The 18,257-nt window shown below is 44.3% G+C and overlaps 1 protein-coding gene across 4 annotated transcripts in view; it reads left to right on the plus strand.

The window, feature by feature from the left end:
• fancc (FA complementation group C) overlaps positions 1-18,257 on the plus strand; it is a 330,390-nt gene that overhangs the window by 108,929 nt on the left and 203,204 nt on the right. For all 4 annotated transcript variants that reach the window (XM_070882002.1, XM_070881996.1, XM_070882011.1 and 1 more), the window contains exon 5: positions 13,389-13,490. In XM_070882002.1, the coding sequence (XP_070738103.1) occupies positions 13,389-13,490 (102 nt within the window). The remainder of the gene's footprint in view (positions 1-13,388; positions 13,491-18,257) is intronic.

Below are 18,257 nucleotides of genomic sequence, written 5' to 3' on the forward strand. Positions count from 1 at the left end.
ACCTCCCTGCAGCCTTTGGCATGGTCAACGACAGCATCTTCCTCCAACGTCTCTTCTCTGTTGTTCAATTCAGTGGACTGCCGTCACTCTGTAACCTCCTCCAGCTACAACCCTCGAGAATTATGCGTTCCTCCAACTCTGCCCTCTTGTGCATTCCAAAATCCTTTCGTCCCACCACTGCCGCCTAAGCCCTAACCCTCCCTACACCCGTCTCATCCTTTATGACACTTTTTAAAGCTCATCTCTTAGATAAAGCTTTTGATCACCTGTCCTCATAACACCTCCTTTGGTTTGGTGTCAATTTTTAGCTGACTATGCCTTTGTCAAGTCCTGTGGGATGTTTTCTATATTAAAGGCGCTACATAAATGCAAGTTGTTACTTATTTGAAAGCGATGCTGAAACGTGATTGAGAAAGTTTCAACTTAATGAAGGATAAGTTGCACAGATGGGCCACCATTGATGGAAGTTGACTTCACACAAAGCTGACAGCAGTTTATATTTTTGGAAGGAACCTTTTCATGATCCCCTACTGACAGAATATCAAATATTCTAACTTATGAAAGATTTTTAGTTTGTTTTGTATTGCATAATAAGTTGCTTCTATCATCTCTACAGTTACCAGGGATAGTTTTATTTCAGTTTATATTTCTTTCAGTGCAAACATTTTTTTCTTGGTCTGCATAACATGTGAGAAAATAAATAGGATAGATTTTTCCGCCTCCTTCCCCCAACCAAGTGCTAGAGAGGAACAGCGTACCCGAAGTGCAGTATTTCCTGTCCTGGCACAGGCTTGCTTTCTGCCAGCGGTAGGGGCAGGAAAATTGGGGCGATTGCAGCAGTTAACATGGTCACTGTGATTTTCTGGTTGTTGATGAGGACAGGGAGACGGACAAAAAATTGAAAAACACACTCACCTACAACGGTCTGTCCTCGGGACCCCCTCGGACCTTCCTGTCAGTGAGGATTAAGGGACAGGAGGCAGACCACAATGCTATTTAAAAAACAAATGTCTGTTGTGGAGCGTACAGCAAGCAGGAGACTTGGAGATTGAGGTATGAAAGCTGGAGTGCCTCTTCCTGCCTCATTAGAATAATTTCATCTGACCTCTGCCTACAATACGCTCAGGTCAGTTTCTGTGCCCCCAAGAAAGTCCCAGAAATGCCTGCGCAATGTTAAAAGGAATAAGATCTGGCAATCTGGGTTCCTGTCCCTTTTTTTGACCCTTGCACCTGAGAACTGAGCATTCCCTGGGGCAAGGGCCTGGAAAATAGGCCATGGCACATCAGAGAGGCAACTACAAGGAAAGCTTTGTTTAAAGACACGTGAATAATAGACACTTGGAGCAATTCACTTTTCTGTGCATGTTCTTTAAGGCTTGTTAACAAATTTAATGTACTTTAGCCTTGCTGGTCTTTTCCTATCTGTCATTTTTAAAATGTTCGTATGTACCTTAATTTTAATAAAGCTACGTGTCCAAATTGGAAAAAAGAAAATTGTAGGGTATTGTCTAATTAATACTGACATTGGTATCATCTATTTTTTTTTAAAGAATTTGATTTAAAACTGTAGTTTTATATGTGTACACTTTATTCCCTTTCGTCTCTTTCTCATCCCACTTGGAGCCGATAAGATAAGGCATTGGTGCTGGAATTCCGATGTACCGGGTGCGTACGACGTTTCTACGGACCCAGGAAGGCATCGGAAAAGCGGATTTTCAACGCGCAATGCGCATGCGCTGAAAACCGGCTTTTCCGACCTGTCAAGTTTACGGATATCTTGTCCAGCGAATGTCCTCAAAAAGTAGGCGCAAGTGTTTAAAAATACACAAAAACATTTTAAAAGAAAGTTATAACACATTTTATTGTTAAAAACCCTCCTCACTACGGTAAGTTTATTTTTAACCATAATTAAAAATACTTTTTTAAAAATTGGGAAAATATTTTATTTGTATAAGACATAATGGCCCTGAAATTCCGTTCGAGCTCTTCCTGTGGGCAAACGGCAGAAAAAGAGAAAAAAAGATGTGCACTTACCTGTTGCTGCTGCGCCCGTTGGAACTTCCGAGCCTGAGGCCTCCCGTGACTGCACGTCGTCGCGCGTGCACGTGGGGACGTGCGCAGGCTGGGATCGGGAGACAGCAGCCAATCAGGTGAAGTATAGATTCTCATTCATAGTAATAGGAGTTCCGTAAGTCCGGAGCTCCTATTACTATGAATGAGAAACCCACCACAAACACCCAAAACATAATAAAAAATAGAAAATAAACTATATAGTTAACATTCATTTCAATTAAAGTTCTTATTAAAAAAAAGTATTTTCCCGACTTTTTTAAAAAGTTTTTTTAATTAAGCCTTAAAATAAACTTACTGTAGAGTGGAGAGGGTTTTTAAAAATAAAATGTGTTTTTATAACTTTATTTTTAAATGTTTCTGTGTATTTTTAAACAATTGCGCCTGTTAAAGTAGGCTATACGCTTGCTTTTTCAGGCGCAAGATTTTAAAGGACATTTGCAGGGCAAGATACTCGTAAATATCAGAAATCTTGCCCTGCAAATGTCCTCGCTCCCGATCTGCGGATGATCTATCAAGCCAGAAACTTGATGGATCGGAAAAGCCGGTTTTCAGCGCATGCGCATTGCGCGCTGAAAATCCGACTTTTCCGATGCCTTCCCGGGTCCGTAGGAAGTTCCTACGGACCCGGGACATTGGAATTTCAGGGCCAATAGGGAAGAGTGACCATAATATGGTAGAATTCTGCATTGGGATGGAGAATGAAACAGTTAATTCAGAGACCATGGTCCAGAACTTAAAGAAGGCTAACTTTGAAGGTATGAGGCGTGAATTGGCTGGGATGGATTGGCGAATGATACTTAAGGGGTTGACTGTGGATGGGCAATGGCAGACATTTAGAGACCGCATGGATGAACTACAACAATTGTACATTCCTGTCTGGCATAAAAATAAAAAAGGGAAGGTGGCTCAACCGTGGCTATCAAGGGAAATCAGGGATAGTATTAAAGCCAAGGAAGTGGCATACAAATTGGCCAGAAATAGCAGCGAACCTGGGGACTGGGAGAAATTTAGAACTCAGCAGAGGAGGACAAAGTGTTTGATTAGGGCAGGGAAAATGGAGTATGAGAAGAAGCTTGCAGGGAACATTAAGACGGATTGCAAAAGTTTCTATAGATATGTAAAGAGAAAAAGGTTAGTAAAGACAAACGTAGGTCCTCTGCAGTCAGAATCAGGGGAAGTCATAACGGGGAACAAAGAAATGGCGGACCAATTGAACAAGTACTTTGGTTCGGTATTCACGAAGGAGGACACGAACAACCTTCCGGTTATAAAAGGGGTCGGGGGGTCTAGTAAGGAGGAGGAACTGAGGGAAATCCTTATTAGCCGGGAAATTGTGTTGGGGAAATTGATGGGATTGAAGGCCGATAAATCCCCAGGGCCTGATGGACTGCATCCCAGAGTACTTAAGGAGGTGGCCTTGGAAATAGTGGATGCGTTGACAGTCATTTTCCAACATTCCATTGACTCTGGATCAGTTCCTATGGAGTGGAGGGTAGCCAATGTAACCCCACTTTTTAAAAAAGGAGGGAGAGAGAAAACAGGGAATTATAGACCGGTCAGCCTGACATCGGTAGTGGGTAAAATGATGGAATCAATTATTAAGGATGTCATAGCAGTGCATTTGGAAAGAGGTGACATGATAGGTCCAAGTCAGCATGGATTTGTGAAAGGGAAATCATGCTTGACAAATCTTCTGGAATTTTTTGAGGATGTTTCCAGTAGAGTGGATAAGGGAGAACCAGTTGATGTGGTATATTTGGACTTTCAGAAGGCGTTCGACAAGGTCCCACACAAGAGATTGATGTGCAAAGTTAGAGCACATGGGATTGGGGGTAGTGTACTGACATGGATTGAGAACTGGTTGTCAGACAGGAAGCAAAGAGTAGGAGTAAATGGGTACTTTTCAGAATGGCAGGCAGTGACTAGTGGGGTACCGCAAGGTTCTGTGCTGGGGCCCCAGCTGTTTACACTGTACATTAATGATTTAGATGAGGGGATTAAATGTAGTATCTCCAAATTTGCGGATGACACTAAGTTGGGTGGCAGTGTGAGCTGCGAGGAGGATGCTGTGAGGCTGCAGAGCGACTTGGATAGGTTAGGTGAGTGGGCAAATGCATGGCAGATGAAGTATAATGTGGATAAATGTGAGGTTATCCACTTTGGTGGTAAAAACAGAGAGACAGACTATTATCTGAATGGTGACAGATTAGGAAAAGGGGAGGTGCAAAGAGACCTGGGTGTCATGGTACATCAGTCATTGAAGGTTGGCATGCAGGTACAGCAGGCGGTTAAGAAAGCAAATGGCATGTTGGCCTTCATAGCAAGGGGATTTGAGTACAGGGGCAGGGAGGTGTTGCTACAGTTGTACAGGGCATTGGTGAGGCCACACCTGGAGTATTGTGTACAGTTTTGGTCTCCTAACCTGAGGAAGGACATTCTTGCTATTGAGGGAGTGCAGCGAAGGTTCACCAGACTGATTCCCGGGATGGCGGGACTGACCTATCAAGAAAGACTGGATCAACTGGGCTTGTATTCACTGGAGTTCAGAAGAATGAGAGGGGACCTCAAAGAAACATTTAAAATTCTGACGGGGTTAGACAGGTTAGATGCAGGAAGAATGTTCCCAATGTTGGGGAAGTCCAGAACCAGAGGTCACAGTCTAAGGATAAGGGGTAAGCCATTTAGGACCGAGATGCGGAGGAACTTCTTCACCCAGAGAGTGGTGAACCTGTGGAATTCTCTACCACAGAAAGTTGTTGAGGCCAATTCACTAAATATATTCAAAAAGGAGTTAGATGAGGTCCTTACTACTCGGGGGATCAAGGGGTATGGCGAGAAAGCAGGAATGGGGTACTGAAGTTGAATGTTCAGCCATGAACTCATTGAATGGCGGTGCAGGCTAGAAGGGCCGAATGGCCTACTCCTGCACCTATTTTCTATGTTTCTATGACTTTAATTTCAGTTCATTTTAAATATGTCTGTTTTTATTTTTTTATTATTTTGTGTGATTGCTTTTATTCCCATTAATAGCACTGAGAACTCGTAGATACGCGAGTCTCAGTGCTATTAATGGGAACCTGTGAAAACTTACCTGATTGGCTGAGCAGTCACACACGACTGCATCTTCTGCGTCGGTACCCTCTGCACGGAAGCGCGCTTCCATCGGAATCCAGGGCGCCTCCTAGACCACCAGGTAAATTCGTAAAAAATATCTAGCGAGGAGGCAATTGCCCCCTGAAGATTTTCTGGGACAATAGCTTAACCGAACTGTAGAGGGTGCTGGTGTGCTTCTGTTATGTTGTGGTTGTTGAAGGCATTTATTTCTATTAGGTTTTCCCAGTTCAATGGACTTAATTAATGAATGGTGCCACTTGCATTTAAATAACACATTTAAAGTAAAGACACGTCCTAAGTTACATCATAAAAGAGCACAAGGAAGGGAGAAATTAGGAGAAAAGGCTGAAAGCTTGGTCAAAGAAATGGGTCGAGTTTTTTAAATTTGAAAAGGGGTGATGAAATGGTGTCAGGAAAGGAGGTCCAGAAGGTAGGGCTGAGGTGGCTGAAGGCGGCAACATCAGTGATGAGGTGAAGGGAGGAAGATGTGCACAGAAGGGCAGAGTTGGAGGAATGGAGCATTCGAGCTGGAGGAGATTATACAGATTTATGAAGAAGGATTTTGAATTTAAAGTGTGGTTGAGGAGATACACCATTGCTTTCCCTGTTCACTCATATCCCAGATGCCCTGTAAAGGGTGCTGGGCCCTTTCCATCTTGCACTTCCAGCAACTTGCAGTGCAAAATATCGTCGACATTAACCGGGCAAAGGCAAGTCTACCAGCCAGTAGGCGCTGTTCATTGCCCTGCCATAGGAAATTTTGAACCATTGGTTTTTGTATCCCTGTTGTTGGACTGGAAGAAGTTTTGTCTCATCCAAGACTCTGTCAGACAAGCACTAAGATAGCATGGAACATACTCAGTAGGTCGAGAGAAGTGATGGAGAGTAGGCATCGTAGGTGTATATATGAAAACATGTATGGATGATGTAAATGAGGAGAAACATGTATATAAGGAAGAGGAGGGGAAATATGGAGGTCACAGTGCGGGATAGGGAAGAGGAGGCATTGCTGGAGATGCACTGGCTGCATTCAGTTGGTTGGAATGGAACCATGCAAGGGTAATCTCCTGGAACTGAACAACAAAGGAGAGCTGTTGGCAGATGATGATACAGTCAACTGTATTGAAAGCTGCAGAAAAGAGGACTCGGCAGGGTAATTCACAAAGAATATCATTCATGGTTTTGGTTTGGGTTATTACAGAGCGGCCAGAAAGGTGGAAGCCAAACTGGAGGGATTTAAACAGTGTGCTTTGGGGGAGGTGAACACTGAGCTGGGAAGTAATATGTTTTAGGATCTTTAGAGGGGATAGGAAGATTGAATATGTGGCGGTAGTTGGAGAGGATGGGTGAGCCAATGGTGCATTTTGTGAAGATGGAACGAGGGTTTTTTTTGAGGCGAGAGGTCAAGGCAGTGGGTGGAGACAGCTGCATGGATGGCCTCGATCTTGGAAGATGAAGGAGTCAATGAGCTTCATGTATTGGTGTTTTGAGTTGAGTGTATAGGGTGAGGGGATGTGGGCGAGGGTTTTAGAGGGCAGTTGGTCAGGGGAAAAGGGAGCCCTCAAAGATGATTCTGAAATAATCAGTTTGGGCTGAAAAGAGTGAAGCACAGTAGTCCTTGATGTGGTGGTGGTTGGGCCAGTTGTGTGCTAGATGGATTCAGATTTGTGCCCCTTTTGGCTTGAAGGAGTCAGGTGGGGGCTTTACCGGAGGAATTATAGCTCGAAGTCATGGTTAATCTGCTGGGGACAAGAATGTTGAAGACTGGCAGGGAGAAACTAAGTAGGTTGACAGCGGGAAATGTGTCATGATGTGTGAAGGGCCAAAGGTGGTAGAGTTTGGGATTTGTGATGGAGCTGGGGAGGATTTTACTCCATGTGAGTAGTGAGATTGAAGGAGGATAGAACGATGTGTGTGATGAGGGAGATGGGGAAGTGGTCAAAGATGGTCTCATCAGTGATTGAGACTTTGGCTGCAGAGAATCCATGACAGACGACTAGAACGATGAGATGCAGAAGAATATGGGAGAGGAAGTTTAAATGAAGGGTGAGATTGAGGGAATTCAGGAGGGTGGTGATGTCAAAAGCGAAGGGGCTAGGGAGATGTGGTGCAAATAGAAACCAGCAAGATGAGAAGTCAGTCAATGCAGAGCCTGAGGGAAGGAAGGACACCTGCCATCTATAGGAAGTCAATGCGCGATTGCAACAAACAAAGATATTGAGAGGCATGAGAAAAGGAAGAAGTTGAGGTACTATCATCACAGCCCTAGGACATTGCTGCAAGAGTTCCTCAGAGAAGTACCCTCAGCTCAACCATCTTCATCTGCTTCATCGATTACCTCCCCTCCATTATAAGGTCGGAATGGGGTTGTTCACTGATGATTCCAGTGTTCAGCTCCATTCACAATTACTCAGATAATGAATCAGGCTACGGCAGTCAAGAAAAACCAAGCTTGGGCTGACAAATGGCAGGTAACATTCACAGCACATAAATGCCAGGTAATGACCATCTCCAACAAGAGAAAGCCCAGCCAGCACCACCACCTTCAGTGGCACCATCATCACTGAGTCCTGCATCATCAACATCTTGAGGGTCACCATTAACCAAAAGCTTAAACATGGTCGGATGCATATATTTTTGGGATCAAACTTCCTATCAGCTTTGTTGCCCTTTCACCTATGTCAGCTTAGCCTACCTGCAGCACATGTACAAAACAATATAGTAAGAAATAGCTGGCAGCATGTTTTATAGCTGGCACACAAATTGGTTTCAAGGTGGAGTGGTGTTGGGGAAAGAGTAATGAAAACCAGTTGAAATCCAATATCTATTGCTGTAGTAAGATTTTTCCCCCTTTTCAAAGTACATATTGATGCACCCGTTTAAAAACAGCATTTCTGCTCCATCGTAACATCTTATAACAGACCATTAAGAACCTAACAGAAAATGCAAGAAGTGTGCAGCATGCCAATGAAGCGTCACACCCAAAAGATTAGTCTTTCTTTCTTATTGGTTGGCTGATCAGTCTGCTGTGAATTTCCAATGTTTATAATATGAGGGTTATTGTCCATCTGCCTTCCTCATCTTGGTATGACACAGAAGGTCAAGACATCCAGCTATACAAACCCCAACGTTTTCAAAACATTGGGGTGCATTCTTGATTACATTCTTAATCTTTGTTGAGTATAGCTTCAGAATCCAGTAAGTTCCTCCCTTGCTTGATATAGAATTCTCCCTTATATTGTAGGAAATAGTGAGTCAAATATTAAACTTCATCCCTGCATTTTGGGATTAATCTTTGCTGGAATGGGAGGTCCGACATCTTCCATGAGTGATTACAGTTAACAGCATTCAGATCATAATTGTGCGTAGGCAATATGCATCTTTGGGGTAACAAACGTACTAAGGTACAGCTCAATTTCAGAATGTTTTAATTGGGCTAAAGTAAGCAGACAGTTTGTAAAACTGAACTCCTTTAAATTATTGTCTTACTTTAGCAGAAAAGTAGTTTTTAAACAGTAGGAGGTTTATGTTCTTTTAGTGAATGCACAGACTTTGCCAGATGTATGCTGCCCCTCCCTGGGAGAGTTGGCTCTGCACAACAAAAGCTAGGCAGCTCTGATTTGCTTATTGTACCTTTTATTTCATTCCCCCTTCCACAGCTCTTCCAGCCATTTTTGTAGGCAGTTGGATAGGTTCCATAGTAATGCCTTTGAGCCACTATGCCAGGAGTGAGCAATAAACAAGGATGGTAATAAACCTGTTTCTGCTTTAATACTGATGCTAGGGACCGCAGTTAAAAATCATATTACACTTATTCCAGCTCTGGCACCACGGGTGGAATTTTAACTCCTCCACCAGCAGGAACCAGGTGGATGAACAGTTATAATGCTTCATGCAACTTATTCCCTCCGATCCTGCTGCTTTCTCAGGGTTCCTGATCAATGTTCCCTCTAAATTATGTTTCGGGTGTGGTCCCTTTAAATTTGCTGTACTGTATCTCTTTCAGCAACAGCTTGTGAGTGGCCTGGGTGGGACCTCTGGATTGATGCGAGGCCGCCTGCCCATGCACCTTGTGGGTAACATTGGTCCTGATATTAACCTGCTTTTTTTAGCAGGTGAGCAGGACACCCACTGGAGCGTAGCCGGGTCCTGCTTAAAATATGCAGATCGGGCTCCGATGATGTCATCGGGGCTCAACTGGAATCTTAGCACAGGACCCTTGTGGCTTTCCCACCAGGCTAAACCTGCCATGTCAAGAATCTGGCCCAGAAGATGCCTACAAAGGTAAGTTTACTATTTTATTTGCTAGTGGGCCAAGAGGAGCAAGACGCTCCTCTGGGCCCACCAGGAAATCTTGGGTCCTTCCTGCCCCAGACTTCCCTCTCCCTCCCCCAACCGCTCTTCTTCACATTTACCTTAGTGCTGTGGCCTGTTGCATCATATCCTCAGCAGTGGCCTCCTGTTTCTTTAAATCCCACTCCCGCCCACCACCGGTTTTGGGCAGGAGCTTGTGCTGAAGATGCAGATCTCCCCCGATCCCAATGCCTTCCCGTGGGTCCCAATATTAATCTGCTCTTTTTAGAAGGCCAGCAGAACAAAATCTCTCGGGCCTCACGCTGTTTCCTGTCTGCCTTGGCACCACCCCAACCCCCACCATTTACCAATCCAGCTCACATGTAAAATTGGCTCCCACATTTCTATTCAACTCAATCTTCGTCCTGAAGACTTTAATTGCAGGTTAGAAGTAGGGAGAGAGAGCATGACTACATATATGTAAAGTTCATTAGTTGCAGAGGTAGTGTATGTGGATATTTCTTAGTAAAGACCAGAAGTAACATTATTTATAATGGCAATATACTGGAGTCTGTTTAAGGAAGCAAACAAGACAGCTATGGCTAGAAGATTCTCCATTGTTGCCTCACATAGCAGTACATGATTTGTCTGGGACAATTGTGATGCATGGAGGAACTTCTAGCCATATAGTAAAGGAAATATATTCAGGTCAACTTCAGTTATGCATGTCAATTTTGGGGGAAATTTTGAGGATGTAACTAGTAAGCTGGTTACGATTTATAGGGTTAATTTGACACATTTACACTTCTGGCTAATTTGCCCATTGGGAGCTCATAATTGGAATTTGGGCACTTGCTTCCCATGATTTTCCATCTATTCATTTGAAAAATTATCCCTTGTATATCAGCATTCAGATTTCTGACATACATAATTGCCTAAGTCAAAGCTTATAGGATTCATGGTAAGTGTGCAATTTGATTTTCTCTCCACCCGTCCTCTCCTCTCCTGAAGGCAATAACTTTGTTTTCACAGCCCTCTCGTGCTTTACATAAATGGTCATTTTTTAATGTAAAAGCCTGGATGGTGAGTGTCAGCAGACTATTTGAGCATTGTGGGGGTGGAGGGGGGAGAAATAAATAAAATCAGTCTTAGGATGACTAAATAATAATGACTTCAACAGAAATAATGTATACAGTAGACAATCTAAAGCATTAGTTACACTTAATGGGGCCAAGTTTCGGCCTGGGTTGCTCCTATTTTTTTGGAGCAACTGGTTTAGAATGGAGTATCTTAGAAATTGCAATTCTCGGCATTTAGTTTGCTCCAGTTCTAGTCAATTAGAACAGTTTCAGTTTGGAACAGATTTTTTTTTTCCAAAAGGGGGAGTGTCCGGCCACTTACGCCCGTTTTGAAAGTTTAGGCAGTGAAAACTTACTCCAAACTAACTTAGAATGGAGTAAGTGAAGATTTTTGTGCGCTCAGAAAAACCTTGCCTACACTTAGAAAATCAGACGTAGGTTACAAATCAGGCGTAGGGAACGGTGGGGGGGGGGGGGGTTTAAAGGGAAGTTTACAAACATTAAGCACTTCAGTTTTACAAATAAAGAGCCATCATCAATAATAAATGATAAATATATCAATAAATCAACCAATAAATCAATCAAAAAAAATTAATAAAAATAAAAATTTTTAAAAAATCAATAAATAAAACATTTTCTACTTACCGACTGCAGCACCGGGAGTCCTCCAACAGCATGCTGAGACGCCCCTCCCCCCCCCCCCCCCAGTGTGTGTCTGTCAGTGTCTCTATCTCTGTCTGTCTGTGTCTGTGTTTCTGACAGGGAGGGGGGGAGAGAGGGAGAGAGGGAGGGGGAGAAGGTAGGGAGGGAGAGAAGGGGGAGAGGGAGGTTGGCTGGCCGGGCCCATGAATTCGGGCGGGGTCCGCCCCCCAGCACTGGATTTAAAGGTAGGTGGCTGGGGGTCGGGTCGGGTCCGGGGTCTGGTCTGGGGGTTGGCGGGGGGGGGGGTCCGGACCGGGGATGGGAGCGGGAGTCGGGTCGGGGGGGGTGCGGGGGAGTCGGTGCCCGGGGGGGGGGGGAAACGGGCATCAGGATGGGAGTCGGTGTCGGGTCCGGAGCGGGGGTCGGGTCCGGTTCGGGGGTGGGGGGGGTCGAGTCGGGAGGAAGCAGGAGCTGGGCGTGGGAGATGCAGCCTGATCCACGCAGCCCCAGTGAGGCTGTTCGGGCCCCTCCCACACAGTTTTGGGCGCCTGGAGCTACTGCACATGCGCGCCCACTGTAGCGTGCCGGTGCAGAGGTCCCAGCACTGTTTTCAGCGCAGGGACCTGGCTCCGCCCCCCCACAGCTCGTGCTGCGCCACGCCCAGCTCCAGAAGACCTGCAGGGAGCCGGAGAATCGGTAAGTATTTTTTAGGCGCACTTTCTGCCGCGAAAAACGGGCGTACAGGTCGGGGCTGCGCCGTTTTAGGCACGGCCCGAAACTTGGGCCCAATGTTACCACAGCCACATTTGTGACTTATGAAGCCATCCATTGTCATATTTGAGTCTCCAAACCTGCTCAGGTATCAGGTTACTTGTCTGCCACAGAGGGTTGACTTGCTTCCGAATTTGACTTGGTATGTCAATTTTGAGCCACCTTGGTGCCAACGACACGCTGCTTGTTTCTCTTTCCTCTTTAATCACCAGTTGGTCATTAGGCAACTGACCAATGCAGATTTGAATCCTTGCTAGGCAGGCGGCAGGTACCAGAAATTCTGGGTGAGTAGTAAAAATTCTTCCGGAAATGCCTAGAATGGATGCTACCACTTTTCAACTAGCACCAGTGAACACCATAGAGTTATGGACATATTGTTCTTGAATTGGGAAATCAGTGCTCTGCTAAGTAGCATTTAAATGCATGCATGCAGTTGTGTTCACTGGCATCTGACTGCTGGTAAAATTTTTAATGTTAGAAAAAAAACTGACAAAATAATCATTTTTTTTCTTCTGCTCGAAGGTGGTTTAGTGGACTGCCTAGGTTATTTAAAATTTTAGATTTATAAATTAGCTTTACATCAATTGCAGTTCAACTGCCACTATTGTGCACAAATGGTGTCACTTGCTGTATTAGATTAAGATATATTCTGAGTTTTTCAGTAAAATCGATCTGTCTGAATTTTCTCAACAACAACAACAACTTGCATTTTTATACCTGAGTAAAACGTCTCTAAGGGCTCGGTTCTCAATTTCTCATTTCAGTACCTTGCGATATCCACAATCGTCACTAGGAATGCTATTTGTTACAGAAGTATCAATCATTAAGCCTAGAAGGTTTCAGAATGTTCCCCAACAACCTAATTCTCATCTTGAAGGTTGGGTTTGTGATGTTTCTGTGTTAATTTTATGTCAAATCCTGCACACATTCCATTTGTGCAGCATATCCAGCCTTACTTGTGATCAGTTGCTTACCTACGAAAGTACTTAAGGACTGAAATCTAAATAATTTGGCCAGAAATTCCCGACAGTCCATCTAGAATTATATCACTGACAATACCAGCCCTAGTTTTGCATTTCACCCTCTAGATCCACATACTTGATAAATTTATTTTCATACGCTTGCTTTCAGTCGCTCCTCACATAGGACAGACAGTCAGTTCTCCAATTAGAAATTTCTTACAGCTTCTGCTCACAGCAGTGTTTGAACAGAGATTGATATATCAGTTTACTTTTGAGTTTTAGTGAATAAAGATTTACTTTTTGATTTCATCATGTGGAGATATTGAATCAGTTCCTATATTCTGTACAATCTAAAAGCACTTGGGTTGGTTTAGCATCATTTTTATGTATGCATTAATATTGACTTCCATGTTTGCTGCTGTTAAATTATGTTTTTCTTTTTTTTTTTAAAAAGAGCTTGCTGCAGAGTTTGATTGGTGTAGATCATGGAGAAAGAAGTTTTCTTCAGAGCTTACATTACCCAGAGGAAGAATACCACTCTAAATTGTTGAAAAATGTAAGTAAAATAATAGAAAGTACTTTTTTAAATGCTAATTAGAAAAATTAACATTGTATGCATATGTTACAGTTAAAGTATGCAGCCCCAAATTTCCTGTCTGCTTTTGTTGTGAAAATAGCATAATCTGGTTGATCGTAGATGCGAAATGGGCTTGGACAATGGGTCCTTGCACCTTTTTATGCTCATTTGAAATTCTGCCAAAAGTGGGGGCAGTTGCATAATAAGCCTGACCACATATGGTTCTAAGCTAGGCTCCTGCATGTCACTGATGTTGCCAAGAGCCATGGGGTTGGGGTTACATTTTAAATGCCAAATTTCCCTAAGAGCGTTCCTTTTGCATTGGGGAAATTTATTGAAAGTTGAAAAAGTACAACTTTCAGATTTATTTCAAAATCTTTGGAGAAAGAAAGAAGAAATCTAAAAAATCTTTTTGGGACTAAGCGTTGTGTAAGCATAGAACTGTACAAAATGGGGCACCATTTTCATCCAGTTATTTACAGCTCATCCAGTTATTTACAGCTCATCCACTGCACTCAATGGGCCCAAGTTTTGGCCTCAGTTGCTCCTGATTTTTTGGAGCAACTGGTGTAGAACGGAGTATCTTAGAAATTCAAATTCTCGGCATTTAGTTTGCTCCAGTTCTAGTCAGTTAGAACAGTTTCACTTTGGAACAGAATTTTTTTTCAAAAGGGCGCGTGTCCGGCCACTTACGCCTGTTTTCACAGTTTCGGCAGTGAAAACTTCCAAACTAACTTAGAATGGAGTAAGTGAAGATTTTTGTACGCTCGAAAAAACCTTGTCTACACTTTAGAAAATCAGGCGTAGGTTACAAATCAGGCGTAGGGAATGGGGGGGTGGGGGGTTTAAAGGGAAGTTTACAAACATTAAACACTTCAGTTTTACAAATAAAGAGCCATCATCAATAATAAATGATAAAAACATCAATAAATCAACCAATAAATCAATCAAAAAAAATTAATAAGAAATAATTTTTTAAAAATCAATAAATAAAACATTTTCTACTTACCGACTGCTGCACCGGGATCCCTCCAACAGCGTGCTGGGGTTCCCCCCTCCCCCCCAGTGTGTCTCTGTCAGTGTCTCTATATCTCTGTCTGTCTGTCTGTGTCTCTCACTCTGTTTGTCAGTGTCTGTGTTTCTGACAGCGAGGGGAGGGAGAGAGGGGGGATAGAGGGAGAGAGGGGGGGCAGGGGGAGAGGAAGGGTGGGGGAGGAGAGGGGGAGGAGGGGAAGGGGGGAGGGAGAGAAGGGGGGGAAAGGGAGGGGGGGGAAGGAGAAGGGGGAGGGAGGCTGAACGGGCCGGGCCCAAGACTTTGGCAGGGCCCGTCCCAGCACCAGATTTACAGGTAGGTGGCATTGGGTTGGGTCCCGGGTCGGGAGCGCGGGTTGGGAGCGGAGGGAGGTCGGGTCGGGTCCGGTCCGGCGGGGGGTGGGAGGCGGTCGGGAGCACGGGTCGGTGGGGGGAAGGAGGGAGGTCGGGTCCGGGTGGCGGGGGGGTGGTTCGGGGGGGTGGTGGGAGAGAGGGAGGTCAGGGGGGGGGGGGGCGCGGGTCGGGTCGGGGCCGTGTCCGGTCCGGGGGAAGCGGGAGTCGAGTCGGGTCGGGAGGAAGCAGGAGCTGGCCGTGGGAGGAGCCTTATGCACGCAGCCCCAGTGAGGCCATTCAGCCAGGGCTAGGGGCTGCTTGCTTCGGGCCCCTCCCACACAGTTTTGGGTGCCTGGAGCTACTGCACATGCGCGCCCACTGTTTTCAGCGCAGGGACCGAGCTCTGCCCCCTACAGCTCGTGCTGCGCCGTGCCCGACTCCAGAGGACCAGCAGGAAGCCGGAGAATCTGTAAGTTTTTTTTAGGCGCACTTTGTGGCGCAAAAAACGGGCGTCCAGATCGGGGCTGCGCCGTTCTAGGCGCGGCCCGAAACTTGGGCCCATAATGTCTGTTCTTGCTCTTCATTATTCCTTAGCACTTACTTGTTTTCCTGCCCTTCCATTTAAAAAAAAATGACTTCTATTGTCAATGTAATCCACAGCAGCCTCATGCACCTTAGCCCCCTAACTAAATTCCTCAGCCATGTTGTAGACTACCTGAAGGTGATGAAAAAAACAAAAGTAATAAAAAGGGATTAGCTGACTTAACTATGACTGATTTATTACCTTCCAGCATGCAGCACTTGCATCCTGGTAGGATTCCACTGGCTGCTTTGAGACAAAAACACCAAGTGGGTAGGCACACCCACTCAGCACTCATTCATCATTTCATCCCTCATCTTAACTTTCTGTTCAAAGTTGTTCAAATTCCATTTAGTTTAGCTCACTTATTGTTTAGTCTACCTTTACCACTCTGGAAAAAATACTAGTTCTACGGGAATATAAAAAGGTATTTTCCAATTACATTTCACAAGGAAAGTGATTTTAGAAAATAGTTTCTGTAATTTTCCCCTTTATGGATGTAAGACTCAGGTTTCTCATCTTCAAACAGCACATTTGATGATTAATTGTTCTTGGCGAAATCAGCAGTCATTCTCCCAGAGCAGTGTATAACACAACTGAATTCCCTGGGATATCTGTAAGGTATTCACTTGGAGCCCTTCACCAAGCATTACCGTTGTGACCTTTTTGCTAGGAAAGATGTACAATTTGGTGGAGAAGTTTTCCATTCTGGCTCAAATGTTGCGCACTCTGTTCTGGGATAACAAACCATAGAACTCGTTTAATGAAGAGCAGAGCGAGATTACTCACTTTGAGATGTGGTACTTATAAGGTGCGTTTTCCTCCGTTGCATTTTAAAGTTATACAAAACTCTCATTAGACTGCATCTGGAGAACTGCATTCAGTTCTGGGAACCGCACCACAGGAAGGATCTATTGGCCTTGGAGAGTGTGGAGCACAGATTCACCAGGATGATACCGGGGCTAAACGGGTTAAATTACCAGGATAGGTTTCACAAGCTAGGCTTGTATTCTCTTGAGCGTAGAAGATTATGGGGTGATATAATTGAGTTGTTTAAGATGATGAAAGGATTTGATGGGGTAAATCGAGAGAAACGATTTCTTCTGATGGCGAAGTCCAAAACAAGGGGACTTAACCTTTAAATGAGAGCTAGGTCATTCAAGGGTGATGTCGGGATGCACTTCTTCACACAGAGGGAAGTAGAAATCTGTAACTCTCCCCCGAAAAGCTGTTGAGGCGAGATTATTTGAAAATGTCAAAACTGATATCGATATTTTTTTGTCCGGCAAGGGTATTGAGGTAGACAGAAACAAGGTGGGTAGATGAAGTTAAGATTCAGATCAGTCATGATGTAATTGAATGGCGGAACAGACTTGAGGAGCTAAATAGCCTACTCCTGTTCCCATGTTCCTAGTGCCCCCCACCACCCCCCCCGACTCCCAAAATATGCTTCTCATGTTCAGATTCAGGAGCCTTGTATTTAATTTTCCGAACCATTAACGTGGCCCACGATTACCCTTGGCACAGGCCTGTTTCTTGCCTTGGCCTAACACCAGCAGAAGAAGCAGGAATTTTAAACTGAGTTACCCAATGTGTTCTCCTAGGAAAATGAGTGCACATCCCTCTCCTACCTCATTAACGTGCCTGTGGTGGATCTGTGCCTATTGCAGGCATGGGCCCATCTCTGCCTCTCCCCTCCCCTCAAAAGCTTCAGCAATTATGGAACAATGAAAAACGGATAGGAATATGGCAAAACTGATCTTCATTTTTTTCTTGACTTTTGCGCTCCGGGAAATAGGTGTTCCCTTGGGAGAGTATCAGGAAAATCTACCCCTGCCTCTCGAAGGCCCCATTTCCTGTAATTTGTCACTAAATGTAAATTAACACTGTGGTTCTGATAATACAAAAATCAGAGTGGGAAATATGTTTAATATCATGTGTAAGATAGTCCAATTAAAATCATTTTTTTTTCTTTTGGGAGGGAAGTTTGGAATAATTTGAAGCTGTCAGTCCCCTAGTTTCCTCTTCAAATGTGAAGTTTACTTCTCATCAACGACTGGTTCTTTTAGTGGTCTACACTACTGTTGATTGTATTTGTGTTTCCATTCCTTTTTTTGGCTATTCTTTGACTATTTCTTTTTTACATGTAACTTGCCTTTTTGTGGTCATGGCAATTTGATAGCTTGGGATATAACCTGCTCGCCAATGCTCAGTTTGGGTTCCACCAGGAATACTTGGCTCCAGACCTCATTACAGCCTTGGTCCAAACATGGACAAAAGAGCTGAATTCCAGAGGTGAGAGTGACTGCCCTTGACATCAACAAAGCATTTGAAGTCAATGGGTATCGGAGAGGGGAGGGGGGCACTCTCCATTGGCTGGAGTCCTACCTAGCACAAAGGAAGATCGTTGTGGTTGTTGGAGTCCAATTATTTCAGCTCCAGGACATCGCTGCAGGAGTTCCTCAGAGCAGTGTCTTAGGCCCAACAATCTTTAGCTGCTTCATCACTGACATTCCCTCCATCATAAGTGTCATGTATTCAACTGTCATTGTAACCCATGTATAAACTGACCTAAGTTGTACACTGTGAGAACATTGATCACTTGGTGGTAAACTTGTGGGAGACACTCCTAACCTGGACTTTCAGGTATAAAAGGGGAAGCTCCACCCACCTTCATCACTTCAGTGCTGGCTAATAAAGGTTACTGGTCACGGAGTGACCTTCTCTCAAGTATGGGCCTCGTGTGCATTTACACTGTATAGTCAGAACATATCATTGGCGACGAGAAATTGGGATTTAAA

This window comes from Pristiophorus japonicus, chromosome 1 (assembly GCF_044704955.1).
Source record: "Pristiophorus japonicus isolate sPriJap1 chromosome 1, sPriJap1.hap1, whole genome shotgun sequence".
In the NCBI taxonomy this organism is placed as follows: Eukaryota; Metazoa; Chordata; class Chondrichthyes; family Pristiophoridae; genus Pristiophorus; species Pristiophorus japonicus.